At 51.9% G+C, this 19648-nt stretch overlaps 1 protein-coding gene across 3 annotated transcripts; it reads left to right on the forward strand.

Moving 5' to 3' along the window:
* The first annotated feature begins 142 nt into the window (after positions 1-142).
* On the forward strand, positions 143-19619 carry SLC9A5 (solute carrier family 9 member A5). 3 transcript variants are annotated; one of them, XM_081032868.1, is made up of 16 exons: positions 143-181; positions 3991-4293; positions 5708-5871; positions 6051-6129; positions 6424-6601; positions 7184-7404; positions 7615-7817; positions 8039-8128; positions 8226-8296; positions 9013-9142; positions 9632-9720; positions 9882-10008; positions 13767-13937; positions 14443-14512; positions 15194-15328; positions 18185-19619. In XM_081032868.1, the coding sequence occupies exons 1-16, from the start codon at positions 154-156 to the stop codon at positions 18655-18657; spliced, it is 2532 nt and encodes an 843-aa protein (XP_080888994.1). In that variant the 5' UTR covers positions 143-153; the 3' UTR covers positions 18658-19619. The 3 variants fall into 3 exon arrangements, with proteins under 3 accessions (XP_080888994.1, XP_080888993.1, XP_080888992.1); XM_081032867.1 differs by lacking the exon at positions 143-181 and adding an exon at positions 352-1126 and having other exon boundaries at positions 14446-14512; XM_081032866.1 differs by lacking the exon at positions 143-181 and adding an exon at positions 353-1126.
* Positions 19620-19648: the final 29 nt, after the last annotated feature.

Raw genomic sequence — 19648 nt, forward strand, 5'->3', positions numbered from 1 at the left:
ATCTCTCTGAGAGCAAGAAGTGAAAATAAATTCTACTCAGTTTGAAGTAAGAGATGGGGTCATTTATTTCCCTTTAGTTGGGGGAAGAAAAGGGACCGGTGCCCCTCAGTGCTGGGGAAAGGATGGGACGACTCAGTGTGAGGGAGGAGGTAGATGCAGTCTCTTCACGTTCGTGGAAAAGGTGAGAAGAGTTCCCCGCAGTTTGAGGGAAAAGGAGGCCAGGTGCCCCTCGGTTTGGGAGCTTAAAAGAAACGGTCTCCTCTCAATCTGGAATGAGCAGGGCCCAGCCTGGGCCTTGGAGTTTCTGGGGACATGGGGGGACAGCGCGGCCCATTACGGCTTTTTGGGAGCGCCCAGTGCGCGTGCGCAACTCCGGTCAGGTCTGGGGACGGAAGGGGGTCCCAGGCGCTGCGGGGCCCGGTGAAAGGCGGTTGTGCGCTGCCCCCTACCGTCTGCGTGCGGCAGCGCCGTGGTCTTCGGCCTGCGTGCCAGGGGGCGGCAGCTCGCTGCGAGAGGGCACTCGCTTTGGAGGAGACCCTCGCTCTAGATCCCGCCCACCCGCAGATCCCTGTCCGACCTGCGGCGAGTGTCGTCTCCGGCTGGTTGGACGCACGGATGCTTCTGGAGGGCTGTGGCTGCTCCCAGCTATGAATACAGCTTGAGGGAGGTTTTAGACAGGTTTGGGGGAGCTGCCTGGAAGGAATCGGCTGCGGGACTTGGGGGAGGGCTGCACTGGGGAATTTTCAGAGCTGAGACTGGTTTAGACGGGAGGAGCAGGGGGTCAGAGTACGGACGCCCGAGACAGGGTCTCGGAGCCGGGATTGTGGGGAGCGCGCCCCACGTGCCTGTGACGCGGGGGCAGCCGGTAGGCGGCGGCAGCGACACGGGGCCGGCGGCCGTGCGGGGCCGGGAGGGCGGCTAGGCAGAGGCAGAATGCTGCGCGTCGTACTGCCGCTGCTCTGGCTGCCCCTGGCGGGGGCGGCAGCGACCAGAGGACCCACTCAGGAGCTGGGGTCTCTGGGCGAGCCTCCCCCAGGGTTGGCGCTCTTACGCTGGCAGTGGCACGAGGTGGAGGCCCCCTACCTGGTAGCCCTGTGGATCCTGGTGGCCAGCCTGGCCAAAATCGGTGAGTGCATGTGTGCGAGCGCTGGCTGCCGGCAGCGGACCTGCCCCCAACCCCTCGGTCCTCCCCAGTTCCGAGCTGGCTTCTTGCAAGTGCCGGGACTAAGGTTGCGATTCCACAATCCGGGCTCCTCACACAGTTCTTGCGCCGCCTCTTGTGGCTCTCCCTCCTCCCCTTCTCCTCGCATGGGAGCTCTGAGGACCTGCCTTCTCGAAGGGCTGCCCCAGCTCTCTCCAGCCTTATCCCTAGACTCCTGTGCCCTCTCTGCTCCCCTCTTCCTCTTGCAGTAAACCCTATGGCTGGCCTCTCCTCCACCTATCTATCCCCAGCCTCCCAGAAACCTCTGTCAGCGGTGAGGACGTGTGGGGACATTGAGGGGACTGTGTTCTCTGGCAAACCCAGGCATCCTGGTCCTGAGCAATAGTCTTCTTTGGAGACCAGGTCCAAGTGTCCACTCTCTTGGGATACTAAACTGCCACTCTTCCTCTTTTCCCCTAAAGATGTCCCATGCCTAGCTATGGGTCCCCCCCCCAAAACCCCCCAGATCAGGTTTACAGTCTTCACATTTCAGGGTATAAGAAACTTCCATTTATTGGGGCCTTACTATGTGGTGCCTGCACTAGATGCTTCCATACATCTGACCTCCTTCAGTCTGCAGAACACTGAAGGTTGTGCTTCCGAATCCTTTCCTTGAATAGAGCTGCTTTTCCTTGCCTCAGCCCTGTCCTCCCTACTTCTGAGCAGCCAGTGGTCCCTCCTCCCACCAGAGACCCTCCTCCCTCTCCCTGTTGTGCAGGCTCTGCTGTGGGGGTGACTAATTATAGCTGAGCCGTTGCTGTTCACTCCCCATCTATGCTGGCACAGCCTGTGCTCCACTATCACCAATACAGTCTTCATGGAGGAATCACCCAACCTAGAATTTGGCCTCTCCTCCCCCAGGGACACTACTGGGGGTGAGGGTCTGGGCAGGAACTGGAGAACGCTCTCCATTCTGCTGTGGCAGCCCATTAATAATGGAAAATGGGGCTTGAAATGCCTTCAGGGAGCCTAATTCTGTCAGAGAACAGGCTTTGGTGGTGGGTTTTGAATTGCTGGAGCTGATGCATGCTCTGGCGATGAGGATGGAATAGAGTCCCTGAAGGAGAGGAGATGGGGATGAAAGGTAGGGACGTGTGTGGGGAGATCTGTGACTGAACTTACCTTAGGCCTGGCAGCCATGAGAGCAAGATGGGAGGAGCCTCAGATTTGTGAGCCAAGAATTGGGTTTGCTGAAAAGTCTGAGTTGCAGTAGAGTTCCTGTCTTATTTACGGTTTATAGCAACTGTTGGAGTTTCCCTCATAAATCATAGTGCTTTTCCTAGCTTGGATGACACCTCCTCTGCAGGTAGGAGAAGAGAGCCCCCTTCTCATCAGCACCCCCCCCCCAAAAAAAAAAAAAACAACACCATCCAAATCCTTAGAAGAAGAAAGATAGATAGAATGTTTGGGATAACTTCTCTCAGCTTCATTGCTGGAAGATTTTTTTCCATTTTATTCAACAAATCTTTGTGTAGATCCCATTATATGCCATACACTGTCCTAGGCCCTTTGGGCACAGCTTCCAAAGGGCACTGTCTTGGCATTGGGTCTCACACAGGCTAACACAGAAGCCTCCCCACCTACCCTCTACCCCAGGGATTGTATGGGAGAGGCGTTCACTCATGGCCCCAGGGCCCAAGGGAAAGCCAAAATAGCTTATTTTAGGGGGCAAAGGTAATTGCACTAGTGCTAGAAACACATTTCATACTTCCTTCTCTTTTCCTAGGGATGGATCTGTTATTATTTCCCCCCAGAGTCATATTTAATTAATGTTTGTTGAGAACCTGCTATGTGTCTGACATCCTACTGGGCACGTTCGCACTATATCATTTTATCCTCACGCTGTGTGATGGGTATTTTCCCTATATTACAGGGGAAGAAATTGAAGTTCAGGTAAATGAAATAACTCACCTGAGATCACACAAGTAGAAAGTGATGGAGAAGAACTGGAAATCTTTTGACTGCTAAACCCAATGCTTTTTTAAAACTACTGAGTCCTTGGTGAACCTATATAATGAAAAGCACATTGGACTAGCATAGTGCTCCTAAGAGGTATATAATTATGGTCTAGGTAGGGAGACAGGATACAATAATATAATAACATAACATTTTTTGAGCTCTTACTATAAAATACTGAGCTAAGTGCTTTTGAGTAGATTGTCTTATTTAAACCTTACAACAGTCCTGTTAGAACATTACTGTTTTTATTCCCATTTTGCTCTTGAGAAAACTGAAAGTCAGTGAGGTGAAGTTATATCCAAGGTCACAGAACTAGTAAATACAAATATAGGAGCTAGGCTTTGAACCCAGGCAGCCTGACGCCAGAGGTCTGACTTTTACAATTACGTCATACATACGTCTAATTACAATTATGTCATACATACGTCTCTAAGTATACTGAGTAGCATTTGCTGAGATTTAAATAATGGCTATGGATAAGGGAAATCAGAGAAAGGTGAGGTCCCCTGAGGATGAGAGTAGAGAGTGAGGCGCATTTCTGGAACTAGAAAAAGCAAGCAATGGGCTAGGTTACCATGATAGGAGGAGCAAGAAACAGAAAACTTTGGCTGCAGTGGCGGGTTTGTAGCCTTGGGAGGTTGGAGATTCTAGGAGTCCTGCATTTCTTTTCTCCTTCCTTGGTCCCAGGGTCAGGGGTCCTGACTTTGAATAATGTTCTGAGATTGGGAGATTATAGGCGTGTGTGTGTGTGTGTGTGTGTGTGTGTGTGTGTGTGTGTGTGTGTGTGAGACCCATGAGCTGATACCTTCGGCCCTCTTCTTGTATTGTAGTGTTTCACTTGTCTCGGAAGGTGACGTCTCTGGTCCCTGAGAGCTGCCTGCTCATTTTGCTGGGACTGGTGCTTGGAGGCATCGTCTTGGCTGTGGCCAAGAAAGCTGAGTACCAGCTGGAGCCAGGCACCTTCTTCCTCTTCCTGCTTCCTCCTATCGTGCTGGACTCAGGCTATTTCATGCCTAGCCGGCTGTTCTTTGACAACTTGGGTGCCATCCTCACCTATGCCGTGGTGGGTACACTCTGGAATGCCTTCACAACAGGCGTTGCCCTCTGGGGCCTGCAGCAGGCTGGACTTGTGGGTGAGTGATCCTAAGACCTGAGCTGGCAGAGGGAGGCTTTGCCAGACTCATCACCCAACTCCCTTTTCCAGCTCTAGAGATCCTATGTTGGTGAGAGCCACACCCTGAGAGCTCCATCTTGGGTCCCTCCCACCTGGAGTGCAAGGAAATGCTCTAGATGGGCCTTCAGCCTTCGTTTAGTCTTTGCCAGTAGAGTCTAGGCCTCCATAGCTTGACAGCTGAGCAGGGGGCCTGGCTGTCAGCTCTGTGTGGGCTGCCAAGGCTGGGAAGCCTGTGTTACTGCCCTGCTGCCTCCTGCCCTCTGTTACCACTTGCCAGCCTGGCTCCTCTGAGGCATAGCTCACCATTCCTGTGAGGGCCTACTATCCTGGCTCATATTGTTATTTTTAACAAATAGATGTTGTATATTCACAAAATGTAAGATACTACACTAGGTATTCTCGCTTTATTTATTCCATTGACTCTTCACAGCAAGCCTGTTGGAGTAGTAATTGTCCCATTTAATGGATAAGGAAATAGAGGCCCTTAAACTCATTTGATATCAGCGGGAGAGGTCCATTTTACTGAGGCTCTTTGCCTTCAGGCTGCCCTGACCTGCTCCCTTCTTCCTCGTTTCCTGCCTCCAAAATCCATTCAGCCCTGAATGTTGGTAATTCAGACTTCTTCCAGGGTGCACCAGGAGGTTTGCAATTTTCGCTTGGGGACTCCAGCCTGCTTTTCCTAATGGGTTTGTGAATTCCTTGAGCAGGAAGGGAGGGGAGGACACGAAACCATAATAAAAATGGTAACCCTTATAGTAGGGTACTTTCTATGTATTAGGCACTAGCTAAATGAAGAACTTTGTGAGGGAGACACTCTTATTATTCCCAGCATATACATGAGGAAACTCAGGCTCAGAAGTTATGTGACGTGTTCAAGTCCCACCTGTGGTACCCTCTCCCCCTCCTGCTGAATTGTGAGTGTCACATCCCTTAGGCTTTGCATCAAGGTGTGGGAGAAAGCATGTTCTTTTCTTCTCCCTGATAAAGCCAGTCAGCAGCCAGTTTCCGTCTGCTAGTGGTTCTTACTACTGCTGCTGCAGTTTCCATTGTCACTTTAGCTTTTCAGGTTACACAGAGCTTTCGTAGCCATCTCCTGGGTTGGGTTTTGCAGCAGTCTGTGAGGTGGGCAGATGAGGAGGCATGGCTAGAAGAAGTCATGTGACAATGACAGCACCAACATCACAGCGCTGGTAATTGGCAAAGCCAGGTCTTAGGCTCAGGTCCGACCAGCAGGCCCACGCTGTCTTCCCCATCCCAAGTCCTTTCGGGGTGTTCTTGTTTTAACAGTGGGGTAGAGTTTGGGCTTGTCACCAGGACAGTCGTAGGAGGCTCAATGCCTCCCCAATTACTGTCCCCCATCTGTCCCTCAACAGCCCCTAGAGTTCAGGCTGGCTTGCTGGACTTCTTGCTATTCGGGAGCCTCATCTCGGCCGTGGACCCCGTGGCCGTGCTGGCTGTCTTTGAGGAGGTGCACGTCAACGAGACTCTCTTTATCATCGTCTTCGGCGAGTCCCTGCTCAATGATGCAGTCACGGTGGTAAGAGTGCTCGGCTGGCTGCCATTCCCCACCCTAGGCTGCCATGCTCTGACCGATGGGTGTCTGAGCAGGCTGAGACCCTCCCTCTGGGCACCCTGGGGAAGAAATACGGTCTCTGCGTTCGTCTCCCAGCAGTCCTTTGCTGCCTTCCTGCTCCTGACTCTCCTCTCCTCACTCAGGTGCTGTACAAGGTCTGCAACTCCTTTGTGGAGATGGGCTCTGCCAATGTGCAGGCCACTGACTACCTGAAGGGAGCCGGTCAGTATCTGCCCCTCTCAGCTGGCACTGGGGGGCTGCCTCCCCTGGGTTGCTAAGTCCTGTCCCCACTGCAGCAGGAGGTGGTTCAGGTTGCCTCATTCCCTTCCTTTCTCTCTGGAGAAATGGGGCCCTGAGAACCTGAGAAGGAGGGGCTTTCCCAGGATCCTGGCTTAGGGATCCTGACCCCCGGGGAATGCAGTGGGCATCATCCTCCACTCCCTGCCAGCCAGCAGTCTTGTCAGCCCGGGTAGGGTCCGGACCAGGGGTCACGCTGACAACCCACTCCTTCCCCAGCCTCCCTGTTTGTGGTCAGTCTGGGCGGGGCAGCCGTGGGCTTAGTCTTTGCCTTCCTCCTGGCCCTGACCACACGCTTCACCAAGCGGGTCCGCATCATCGAGCCGCTGCTGGTCTTCCTGCTCGCCTACGCAGCCTACCTCACTGCTGAAATGGCCTCGCTCTCTGCCATTCTTGCGTGAGTCCTGGGGGCCTTGCAGGCAGGCAGCTGGGAGGGGGTACTAGAGATGGTTGACCCTCATATGGACAGAAGCAGGACCCCGAGGAGTCCATAGGTTTCCCTGAGTCCTTGTGGTACTGGGAGCCTCAGACTCCCCTGGGGAGACAGTAAACCTCAGGTAATGTTCCAGGATCCGTCTTCAGACCTCTCCTGTTCCCAGAACCCAATGTTCCTCTGCCTGAAGTGCTCTGTGGGGTGTGGGCTGACCTGGAATTGGCTTCAAGGCCTGGTGCCACTGGCTCTGGGGCCACAGCACTTCAAATGGTGCCTCAGAGAGTACGCTCTTCAGAACATGTTTTTCCCACCTTCCCCTCCACAGGGGAAGTGCTCAGAGGTACTGAGAGGGAAGCCTGGAGATTTGGACCCTTATCCCAGGACTACCACTAGCTATCCTGGGACTGCCTCCATGCCTCCTGGGCTTCTGCTCTGAGACTGGCATCCTAGGATGGGCAACACCCTCTCCTGTAGCATGCTCACGCCCCAGGAGCTGTGCCTCCTGCAGCCCCTCTCACTGGCCTTGTCTCTCCATTCGTCTCCCAGGGTGACTGTGTGTGGCCTGGGCTGTAAGAAGTATGTAGAGGCCAACATCTCCCATAAGTCACGCACGGCTGTCAAATATACAATGAAGACTCTAGCCAGCTGCGCAGAGACGGTCATCTTCATGCTGCTTGGCATCTCGGCCGTGGACTCTTCTAAGTGGGCCTGGGACTCGGGGCTGGTGCTGGGCACCCTCTTCTTCATCCTGTTCTTCCGAGCCCTTGGTATTGCTGGCACTCTCTGCCTTCCCACTCTTCTTCCTGCCTCTGCCCCAGCCGTCCCCCAATCTGAGTCCACAGCCTTGCCAGTTCCTAAGCCTCCCCTTGTTGCCCACCCCTCCCGCCCGTGTCAGACCTTAGCCCAGATACGTGGTAACGTCACTCCCGGTGCCCTCCGCTCCCAACCCTCTCCCATTGGCCTCCCTCCTGCTGCAGGCGTCGTCCTGCAGACGTGGGTGCTGAATCGCTTCCGGCTGGTCCCTCTGGACAAGATTGACCAGGTGGTGATGTCCTATGGGGGCCTGCGGGGGGCTGTGGCCTTCGCGCTCGTCATCCTACTGGACAGGACCAAGGTCCCTGCCAAGGACTACTTCGTGGCCACCACTATTGTGGTTATTTTCTTCACAGTCATTGTGCAGGTGGGAGAGCCTGCAAGGCTGGGTGGGGAGAGGGGCTGGCAGGCCTGGGGGTGCCTTGGAGCCTTTGGGATGGGCTCCTCTTCCTGTAGGGGATAGAGGGACTTGACTTCCTAGACCCTGAGTGCAGTGAGGTGGGGATTCAGAAGCTGAGGCCTAATTATGGGGAGAGACAGGCATCAGGGAACGAGATAGGGCAGGGCTCATCTGCTGCCTGTCTGTAGGGCCTGACCATCAAGCCACTGGTCAAGTGGCTGAAGGTGAAGAGGAGGGAGCATCACAAACCCACCCTGAACCAGGAGCTGCATGAGCACGTGGGTACCAGAACCCCATTCAACCACCTGTCCCTCTGTCCCTTCGCCTGTTTTGAGCACAGTCCTGATCCAGTCCCCCTACCCACCCCCCTTCTAGACTTTTGACCACATTCTGGCTGCAGTGGAAGACGTTGTGGGCCACCATGGCTATCACTACTGGAGGGACAGGTGAGGGAGCTGCCCCGAGGCTCCTTCAGCAGCTGCAGCCCCAGCCAGGGCAGCGGGGGGCGGGGGGTGCTATACTCCTGAGAAGGGACGCAGCCAGCTCAGGCTGGGTGACCTCTGCCTGGGCCCTTCAGTGGCATCCCAGTGCTCTGAGGATAAGACAAGGCTGGCCTGCCCAGCCCCGCATGGTCTGGCAGCGGTCAAGACTCCAGCCTCACTGTGCTCTGCTCTGTCTTTGACTGTCTGCCTGCTAATTACGTGGACCCTGGTTTAGAACCTCAGGACTCACTACGCTTCTCCCACCCTGGCCACTGGGACCTTTGCACATGTTGTTTTCTCTACTAGAACACTCCCTCACCTCCCTCTCACCTACTTAACCTCTGTTCATCCTTCAGATCTCAGCATAGACATCTCGTCCTTAGGGAGGCATTCCCTGGCCTCCCCAACTAGGACAAAGCCCGATCATACTGTATAATTATCCATGGTCGTTCTTGTCATGGTTGCAATTTTACAATTTGTAATAGCTTCACTTAATGTCAGGCTTTCCCATAACACTGTAAATTCCGGAAGGGCAGGGACCAGCATCAAGATTCTCCCTGACTGAGGTCCATACCAAGACAGCCAGGCCAGGGCTGGTGGTGCCCCTGGCTCATCTGAGGAAGGGCCAGCCAGCCAGCCTTGGGGATAGCACTCAGGGCCGGGCCTGGCATCCTCTGTAGGTGGGAGCAGTTTGACAAGAAGTACCTGAGTCAGCTGCTGATGCGGCGGTCAGCCTACCGCATCCGGGACCAGATCTGGGATGTGTACTACAGACTCAACATCCGGGATGCCATCAGCTTCGTGGATCAGGTGGGCTGGCAGCCAGTGGTATGTGGGCAGGTGGCCAGCAGGGTGGTGCAGGAACGAGTGACAGCAGACAGGCCCTGAGCAGGGAGTTGAGAATTCCTAGCAAACTCAGTGGTCTTGTGAAGTGGCAGTTGCAGGAACCAATCTGGCCTGAGGCTGATATTCAAAGTCTGGCAGGCAGTAGAGAAAGGTGGGAAACAGCTGGACTCTGGAGTCAACAGATGTGGTTTAGTTCTTATCACTTACAGGCTTGTGACCTTGGGTAAGTCACTTATCTTCTCTGAGCCGCAGTTTCCTCAACTGTAAGAAAGTGGAAATAAGAGGGCCTGTGTCATAGTTTTGTGGATTCAATAGGTAACGTGCCTAGTACAGTACCTGAAACATCGAACGAGCAGAATAATTGTTAACTATTGTTATTCTTTTTATTACCCTGTGGCTGTCTGGGCCACTCTCCATCTGCTTGCCACCTGACCTCTGTCTTGGCCCCTGCAGGGAGGCCACGTGCTATCCTCCACAGGGCTCACTCTGCCCTCCATGCCCGGCCGCCATTCTGTGGCAGAGACCTCTGTCACCAACCTGCTGTAAGTCCTTGAGCCTGCTTGCCCTTCCCCAAGCTCCTCTCTAGTGGGGCCTCTCTGAGTCCCTTCCGGGGAAGATCTGTGAGCACTTTTGCTTCTGCCCTTCCCCTGGCCTGTGCCTCCTGCCCCCCCCCCCCAGCACATGTGTTCCCTGCTTCCTGCAGGAGGGAGAGTGGCAGTGGCGCGTGTCTGGATCTGCAGGTGATCGACACGGTCCGCAGTGGCCGGGACCGCGAGGATGCAGTGATGCACCATCTGCTCTGTGGAGGCCTCTACAAGCCGCGCCGCAGGGTGAGAGCGTGCAGGGCACGAGGTCTGAAGGGGCGCGGGTGGTCTGGGGAGGCCCTGCTCACACATGCTGGTGGGGAGCTTCAGATGCCCGGCTGAAGAGTGTGGGGCTTCAACTTGTCGGTAATAACTTTTAGCTTTTTCTTTTTGAGTAAGGGTTGGCCTGCTACACGCACTGTTGAAAGATTTCTTCTCTGGTAGCAGAGTGCAGATGAGAGGCTGGGGGGTCCAGGTGGGAAGCCAGAGGGAAACACTGGATCAGAGCTGGGTAGTGGGAAGGGAGAGGAGCACATCCTCTCAGGACTGAGTGATTGCCCCTGGGGTGGGGGGAGAGATAGAGCACAGAGGGCTTGATGGTGTCACAGACAGAAGTAGGAATGCTGAGGAAGCCTGCAGGACCAGCTTGGCATAGGGAAGGCAGACATGGTTTAGGTAACATGAGTTAGTTCAATGCGGGCTGTGAAGCTTTGGGTTTGGAAAGGCCCATCCCATCCAGGAGGGAAACTTGCAACCCCACAAGGGGGCAGCAACCCATTACCTTGAACCTTCCTGAAATGGGAAGCCAACTGTTAACCACTCCTGAGGTTTTAAGTTAAGGCTCCTTCTACCGTTGAGACAGAATTGGCTTCCTTTAACTTGCTCCCAGTAGCGCAGATTTAACTCTCTGCAGCTCTGCAGAATCAGTTTTCAAAGCTTTCAAGACAGTTGCCTTCCCCACAGGCCTTCTGCCCTCAGGCTAGCATTTCCTCTCCCTGGTGTATCTTCTCTGGTCTTAAGAAACAAGGCCCAGAATGGAAGGTGCTGAACTAGCTGTGGTTGGCAAGGGAAGGGCATAAAGCATGTCTTACTTTTCTAGTTCGAGGACTTGCCATTTGCTTCCTGTAGCCCAGAATCCCTTCAGGTTTGGCTCACCACCCTGAGGCCCCATATTATCCTTACCATCAGGCAACTCCCCAGCGTCTTCCTCAGTTAATGGCTGTTAAACCCTATCTCGTCCAACCTGTTTTTGTTTTGTTTAGTTTTTTATAATAGAAAATTTCACTCATTCACAAAACTAGAGAGAATAAAATAACTCACTTTTCCATCACCCAGCTCTAGTAATTATCAATGCATAGTTGATCTTGCTACATTCTGGACCCCCAACACACCCCATCCACGCTTTATTACCTTGAAGCAGACTCCAGACACCATATCATCATCTCTAAAGATTTCAGTATGTATTTCTAGGTAGGAAGAACTCTTAAAAAAATAAACAGTACTGTTATCACTTATAACAGATAATATCTTTTCACATCAAATATCCAGTGTCCATAAATATCCTTTTCCAGATGATTTAAGTCAGAATCCAAGTAAAGCCCACACTTTGCGTTTGGTAAATATGTCTTTTTATTTAAAAGAAAATCTATAATAGTTCCTTCTCCCTCCTTTTTCCCCCTTGTTATTTATTTATTGAAGAAACTGGATACTTTGTCTCAGAGACTTTCCCATTTTATAGATTTTGCTGATTATATTTCAGTGGTGGTGATTAACGTGTCCCTCCCGCCCCTGTGTTTCCTGATAGTTAAGTCTAGAGGCCTGGTCAGATTCAGGAACATTCATAGGTATGCTGTGTATTTCTTACTGTATCACATCAGGATGTGCATAATGGTTGGTTGTCTATGGATGTGTGTGTGTTAGATTGGTCAGTGGGTTCAGTCCAATCAGTTCTTGTCAATTAAAAAAAACGAGTGAGATTGTGCTTATCCCTGTTAAATGTCATCTTATTTGATTTAGCCCATCATTCCATCGTTTGGATACCATATCTGCCACCAAACATCTGCTCAGATTCACATCACATGAAAACTTGCTAAGCCTGTTAACTCTGTATTCATCCAAATCAACATAAAAGTGTTGAACAGGATAGAGCTGAGGACAGAGCCCTGTGGCATGCTACTAAGGACTTTCCTCCACACTGAAATGGATCAACCATTTTTGGGGTATGGTTACTCAGCCAGTTATGCATTAGTTATACCATAACACAATCCATAATCCCTCATGTTCTTCACAGAACTATCACAGAGAGAGACAGAAGTATCTTGCATGCACTTGGAAAAATAAGATTATAGTTTAAGAGTGAGATAAGGGCTGGAGATAAAGATTTGGAAACGATCTTTATCAGAGGTTTTCTTACCTGGCTACAGCAGAGTCCCCTGTGGAGCTTGCCAGAATACGTATTTCTGGCTTCACCTGGAGATTTTGATTCTGTAGTCTAGGGTGGGACACAGACTCTGTGCTCTTAAAACGTCCCCCAGGTGATTCAAATGCAGCTGGTCTGATGGCTAGTGTTTGGGAACCACAGATGTTTACCACTGGGCTAGCTGAAGCTGAGAGAATGACAGGTGTGCTGGGGATAGAGGAAGGCCAAGGACGACACTGAGGAATACACATGGAAGGAAAGGAGGGGGAGCCAGAAAAGACGGAGACAGAAGGAACCCTTGGAAGAGCAGTAGTAGATGTATCTCAGAGGCCTGGGGCAGAAGGAGGGCTGAATGCTGCAGAGGTCAGGCCAGTGCATAACCAGAGGTCACGGCACTAGTGACTGGGGAGAAGGCAGCACCGTGGTGGTGTGGACCCTGTAGGCGTATTTCTGCTATTGAAGGAAGTAATGGCTATAAGGGAAAGGGTCAGAATCAAAGTATGAAAATTTGACGGCAAAAGGGAGGCCATGGCGTCAATGGAAAGGCTTTCTTCAGGGAGGTAAGGTCGGAACCACTTCAAAGCAGAGGGGAGGGGCCAGTGGTGAGGGAGAAGCAACAGGAGAGGGAGAAGTAGAAGGAGCGAGGAACTGATGGAGGCAGGAAGGAGTGGGCTGAGCCAAGTGGAGGCTGTGGTTGGGGAGTGAGGAGCCTTGTGAAGGAGCTGGACCCCTCCCTTCACCTGTCTGAGAGAGAGGTACCTCTGGGTGAGATGCAGAGGAGGGCAGACAGGAGACTTTGCAGGGAGCTCTTAGAACTGGTGCAGGAAGCAGAAAACATGAGGTAGGAAAGGGCCCACACTGAGAGTGTGAGGCAGGACAGGATGGCCTGAAACATGCCGGCAGTACTTGGTGGATTACCACTAGATAATAAAAAGGTTGCCAAGAGCCGAGAGCAGAGACAGAGGCGGTCCAGCTGAGTGTGTAGTGGGCTCGGTCTTTATGGCAAAGCGTTGGAAGGAGCAGAGGATGGGGTTGCTCCTGAATTAGGCACAGATAGTTGTTGGACGGACAGGCTCCAGCGAGTCAGGAGAGATAGTTATGGACGTTCCAAGTGCAGCCCGAGGTGTCATGGCGGTTGTAGGAATGGCTAGGTGGAGAGTTCCTCCTGGAGAGAGAATCCTGTGTAGCTAGAAGGGGGCGTGTGGGCCAGGCAAGTGTACCAGGTTCGTGATGAGTTGCAAGGAAAAAATCCCATGTGGTCTCATAGTGGCTTCCTGCCTCCTGTGACTTCAAATCAGAGAGAATTGGGAAAGGGCTGTAGGGGGTAGGGAAAACCAGATTTGGGGGAGTAGGTTCTGGGGTAAAGGAAAGTTCTCAGTTCCCCCAGTGAACTGAGAATAAATACAGAATGTCTGGCTGGATTCCTATTGTATTTTTTTGTTTGTTTGTTTTGTTTTTTAATCCATGGCTAGTCCTTGAAACACTCAGCCAGCAGGGCCTATGGTGAACATGGGGCGATAGCCTGGGGTTCCTGTGGGAGGCCGAGGCACCCAGCCTCATGGCAGGGCGGGGCTGTCATTGCCAGTACAAAGCCAGCTGTAGCCGCCACTTCATCTTGGAGGACGCACAGGAGCGGCAGGAAAAGGAGATCTTCCAGCAGAACATGAAGCGGCGCCTGGAGTCCTTTAAATCCACCAAGCACAACGTCTGCTTCACCAAGAGCAAGCTGCGACCCCGCAAGGCTGGCCGCAAGAAGGCACGTGCTTTCTTGGGGACTTCTGTTTGGGGCTGGAGGCTGATGGCACGCAATTTTGAACCCCCAAGTGTTGGAATCCAGCTCAGGGGGACCTCAGGGACTCGGTGGCTGCGGCCGTTTGGTTCTCTTTTGCATCTTGCTGGAGCCCCAGAAGGGGAAGATGAGGCCTTCAGAGGGAGATCAGTCTCTTGGCCATGTGGTCACCTGCTGGGAGGCAGCAGGACCTCCTACCAGAGGTGAAATGAGCAGGAGAAAGGCAGTCTCCTTCAGGGGCAACTCCACAACCCCCGAGTTCCGCCAGGCTGATGCATCGAGAGCCCTGGTGGGGGCCTGGATTACTCACACGGCACAATACTTGCCTGGGGGGCCAAGGGATGAAGGGCCATGGGGATGGACACAGATTCCTCCCCCAGCTGGGTCAGGAAGTCTAGTCCTGTTGACCCTACCAGACAACAGGGTTAGGGTTTGGAGCCAGAGGCTTAAGGTTTTTTTTCTTGGTCCCCAGAAGAATGGTGTGGCTAACACTGCAACTACAAATGGGAAACCTCCTCGAGACTTGGGCTTCCAGGACACAGGCAAGCAGATAATGGGGGTGAGGTGAGGATGGGAGGACAGGGGAAGGGCAGGGGCCCATCAGCCAGAATCCTAGAAGACCTCCTCTGCTGTAGTCATGGCCATGAGCTGGGGCTCTTTCCCTCAGGGATTAGAGGGGCACATGTGATTTCAAAGCTGGATGTGTTCAAAGCAGTTATTAGACTATTTGTGACAGGAGGTGTCTGATAGCTAACTACAGGTTACAGGCCCTGAGGACTTGGAAAAGGTGTCATGGAGAAGGAGGAAGCTTGGTCAGAGCCTTGAAAGATGGGTAGCCCCTGGGGCTTAGTGTCCCATTTGCAAAACCAGGAGTTTTGCAACAGCAGGTGGGCCTTGTAGCTCTCCAAATGGCCATGTTTTCAGTTGATAATGGAATCTGAAGCTGAGGGAAGAGAGTGGGGGAACTAGAAAGTGTGACTTCCTTCATGGCTTCCTCTGAGGACTCTGCTTGCCCTGGTTGCCTCCATGGGATCTGTAGCCCCACTTCCCTTCTTCTCAAGCCCCCAACTTCCTAGGCCAGTATTGAAGCAGCCAGAGGAGAAAGCAGGTGGCTCTACCAACAAGGGCTCTGCCTGGGTGGACAGGGAGCTGGTTTGGGGTTGGGCAGTAGCAAGAGGCAGCGCTGGGCTGGCCACCCCGATTCATCTTGTGTCCCTGTCCAGCTGCTGTGACCTTAACTGTGGAGTCTGAGGAGGAGGACGAGAGTGACAGTTCGGAAACAGAGAAGGATGACGATGAGGGAATCATCTTTGTGGCTCGGGCCACCAGTGAGATTCTCCAAGAGGGCAAGATCTCAGGTAATGGCTTCTTCCCTGTCTCCCCTCCCCTCTGGAGCAAGCTGGAGCTATTCAGTTGGCTTCCTCCCTTTTTGCTCATGGCATCTACTCCAGACAACTCCCTTTTCCTATTCACTCATTTACTCACCAACCAGCATTTACTGAGCATCTCCTTTATATCACACATTGGACATACATGATCTGATTCAACCCTCACAACCAACATGGAAAAACCGAGCTCAGAGAACCAAAGGGACTTGGGACTTGTCCAGAATCCCACAGCAGAACCAGAATTTGAACCTGACTCATCTGACTCCAAAGCCTTTTCACCTCCATGCTTTCTTCCTTCATAGTTTGGCGAGAAACATGAGGTGACAAGGCTAACACCAGGTTCTGGTGTGACCCATACGCAGCATATCTGCCCTCAGGTAGAACCCCTGGTGGAAGCCTGGGTTCCACCCAGGATGAGGGTGGAAGCCTGTCCTAGGAGAAGGAGCCTGAATTTATCAAAATGGAATTATTGTGGATAAAAAACAATATATACATGTTTCTATATGTGGAGACCTAACTCATAAAGCTAAATATCACTGCTAGTTGGTTTAAGCACTCAGGTGTCTTTTTAAACACTTTTTATTATGGAACTTTTCAAAATATACAATAGACAGAAGAGTCAAATGAACTCCCATCTATCTATTCTCCAGCTTCAATACTTACCTACTCCAAACCAGTCTTATTTCATCTATATCCTCACTATGCCCCTCTCTTCACTGGGTTCTTTTGAAGCAAATCTCCAAAATAATAATCACTTCATCAATAAATACTTCAGCATGTATCTAAAAGATAAGGATTCTTCTTTAAAAATATAACCACAATATCACTATCATATTTAAAATCTTGGTTATCAAATACCCAGTCAACGTTCACATTTCCCTGATTATATATTTTTTATAGTAGATTTGTTCAAAAAATCCAGACAAGGCCCACATATTGCATTTGGTTGATAACATTTCTTTTAACCTTTAGGTGTGGTTCTCAAGGGGGTGGTGATGGAGTCATTTTGTCCCCTAGGGGACATTTGGCAATGTCTGAGACCTTTGGGGTTGCCACACCTGGACGGGTACACTTGCATTGAGTGGGTAGAGGCCAGGGGTGCTGCTAAACATCCTACAATGTATAGGGCGGCCCCCACCACAAAGCATCTGTTCCACCATGTTAATTGCGTCAAGTTCTTCTAGGTCTCCCGCTCCCCCCCGCCACCTGCTTTCCTCCCCTGGCAATGTATTTATGGAAATAACCTGGCTATTTGTCCCACAGTCTTTCCTCGTCTAGATTTTGCTGATTGCATTCCCCAAGTTTCATTTACTGTTTCATTGTCCCTTATATTTCCTTTATTTATTTTTATTAGGTAAAAAATCTAAAAAAACAGAATTATTCTATTAAATGAGTGGTTCCTGGCCACTCTGTGACCCTTTCTTTCCTGTATGTTCTCCCCAGACTTCTCTTTGTGTATCTAAACTGTCTCATTTTCTTAGCTAATCTTTTATTTCCTTTAAACTGGTAATTACATCTAGACCAGATTTCAGTTTTAATTTTTTGGTAAAAATACCTTCTAGGCGGTGATGGTGTACGTCCTATTGCATATATCGAGAAGCACATACCACCTGGTTGTCTCTCTTTTTGTGAGGTTAATAGTGATCACTGGGTCCGGACGTTAGCTTGATCCATCCATTATCGAGTTCCCTGCCAGCTTTTCACCAAATGGTCTTAACAGCCACTGATGATCGCTGCCAGATCCAGCATTTCATTAGGGGTACACAACGCTGATACTGCACATGCATTTAGTAGTAAGAATTCCAGGGGAGAAAACTTCTTCTCATCAATTACTTAGTTACTTTGAGATACAGCTCACACAGGAAATAATGGATAAGTGCTTGATTGTTTTCCTTTTATTCGTCAGTTTTCAGACCATGAGTTAGTTCCCTAGCCTCCTCCAAAGGTGAACGCTGACGTTTTATGTTGTTTTAATTCTGTTGTTAAAATGTAACATTCCAGATCTGTCAAGAGAAGCAGCTTTACTTTCAATCCCAGCATCAGTACATTTCATAATGTACTCAATCACGTTTATAGGACTGCTCAGGACTTTATCAATGAGCAGATATGTATTGAACACCGACTATATGCAAGGCATTGCGCTTGACTTTGGAGGGCCAGGGGTGGTAGGTGGCCAGAGGGCTTTCTTTCCCAGGTTTCCTCTTTTAGAACCTCAGATTTCCTGTCATGCAGGGGCTGAGCCTTCCATGTTGGCTACCGGCATTCTGGGGCTCTCAGCTCACGTGCCCTGTGCTCTGGCATCCCCTTTGTGGCTTTAGCCTGCTATTAGGTTTGCATGAGCTCACACTCCTGGGCTCTGTCCCACCAAAGGGCTGCGGTGGGTGATCGGGCAGGGCTCCCAGCAGCAAAGCCTTTGGCTGGAGCCTTGACGTCTTCCTCACCCTCGCTGCCATCTCAGTCTGGGATGGGGCTTGGCAGGATGTGGTTTCTGAGGCTGGAGCTACACGTTGGGTGAGAGCTGATTGTAGACGGGGCTTTCTTCCTGCCTGGCTCCTGCTTTCTCTTGCTTTAGTTATTTTCACTTTTCAATAGGTATTTGTTGAGCACCTACTATGTGCCCAGTCCTGTGCTATGTGCTGGGGATAGATACAATGGAGAGCAAAACCACCAAGCTGTGGAGCTTCCTTTTATCAAGGCATTCATCAAATAATCACACAAATGGATGTAATATGGCAACTGTGGAATGAATTTATTTATGAAAATGTGCTTACATTTAAAGGTTCCATTGTGTTGGTAATGAGCACATGTGTACTGTCTGTTCCCCAGGGAGCCTTGAGGTGTGTCCAAGCCCACGCATCATCCCTCCCTCTCCAACCTGTGCAGAGAAGGAGCTACCCTGGAAAAGTGGGCAGGGGGATCTGGCAGTCTATGTGTCCTCGGAAACCACCAAGATTGTGCCCGTGGACATGCAGACAGGCTGGAACCAGAGCATCTCATCCCTGGAAAGCCTGGCATCCCCGCCTGGTACCCAGGCCCCGGCTATGACCCGAGTGCCTCCCCGCCCACTGGCCACTGAAGAGCCCCAGGCCCCACATGACCTGCCTTCTGATCTGCGCCCCAGCTTCGCCTTTCCCCCGAGCCTAGCCAAGGCTGGCCGGTCTCGCAGTGAGAGCAGCGCCGACATCCCCCGGCAGCAGGAGCTACAGCCCCTCATGGAACACAAGGGCCACACCCATCTTAGCCCAGGCACCGCCAGCTCCCACTGGTGCATCCAGTTCAACAGAGGTGGCCGGCTGTAGCCCAGGGACTCAGGGAGGAGCAGGAGGCCAGAGCCCCTGTGAGAAGTGTCCCATGTACAAAAGGCAGAGGAGCCCACTCAGCCTGATATGGGGTCAGAGAGGCCTGGGCTTAAGTAGCAACTGGGCTCCCTTAGGGTGGGTCAGAAGGGTCTCCTGGGCTGGTCCTTGACCCTTTTCACCATCACCCCTGCTCCTAACTCCTACCACCTTCCCTTTTAGTAAGGCCCTAACCCTGGCTCAAGACCCAGTCCAGAGCTTCTAGGAGCTAGGCCCAGACACTTGGGTAGCTGATGCCCATTCCCCAGTGGGTCTTCCTAGGGTCACTCTAGGCAGCTGTTTCCCGCCCCCAAAGCTGGGGCATCAATCATTCTTCAGTTGATGCTGGCCATTCCTGCCCTCCACCCCCTCAGCACCAGCTTAAGGACAGTGCCCTGGCAATGAGGTTCCTCAAGGGGCTGGTCCTCAGGGGAATTGGGATGGGAGGTGGAGCAGGCCTCAACCTTGGGCTTTGCTGCCTGTTGTAGCTAACTTTTCTAGGGCAGTGGGAATCTGTCTCTTCTTGCTTTATCTCCTTCCCTTTGTTGCCAATTATTGGGGTGATAGTCCCTCCTTTTCCAGGATCAAGGCCACAAGGCTGGGCCAGGTTTCAGGTCAGGGCTGCTTCTTAGCAGGTCACTCGGGATCTGATGCTCTGCATCCGAGTCTGGACCTTTCAGATCCTTGGGTCTGGGTTTTCTGAGGAAGGGAGGCAGTGGCCTTGGCTCCCGCATTACTGCCTTGACATTCCCCGAACAGGAAAGGAGCCAGGTATCCCAAGGCCATTGGTCCACTGCTCTAGGGGCTGAGACTCCTGGCTACAGCGGCAAGGAGGCTGACTGGGTGGCAGGTGACTTTCCTGGGATTAGCACCTGCCCTGTGTTTTGTACCTTGAACTGAAGACACATTAAACACCTCTTGGATGGATGGGTGTCCCGTGTCCATGTGTCTGGGG

This window comes from Rhinolophus hipposideros (genome assembly GCF_964194185.1).
Source record: "Rhinolophus hipposideros genome assembly, chromosome: 21".
NCBI lineage: Eukaryota > Metazoa > Chordata > Mammalia > Chiroptera > Rhinolophidae > Rhinolophus > Rhinolophus hipposideros.

Excerpts from the sequence above, each read along its gene's own strand:
- SLC9A5 (XM_081032866.1), top strand. The coding sequence starts at position 934 with ATGCTGCGCGTCGTACTGCCGCTGCTCTGGCTGCCCCTGGCGGGGGCG. Across the intron at positions 6,602-7,183 it reads TCGCTCTCTGCCATTCTTGC|GGTGACTGTGTGTGGCCTGG; the intron begins GTGAGTCCTGGG and ends TTCGTCTCCCAG. Across the intron at positions 15,329-18,184 it reads CCAAGAGGGCAAGATCTCAG|GGAGCCTTGAGGTGTGTCCA; the intron begins GTAATGGCTTCT and ends TCTGTTCCCCAG.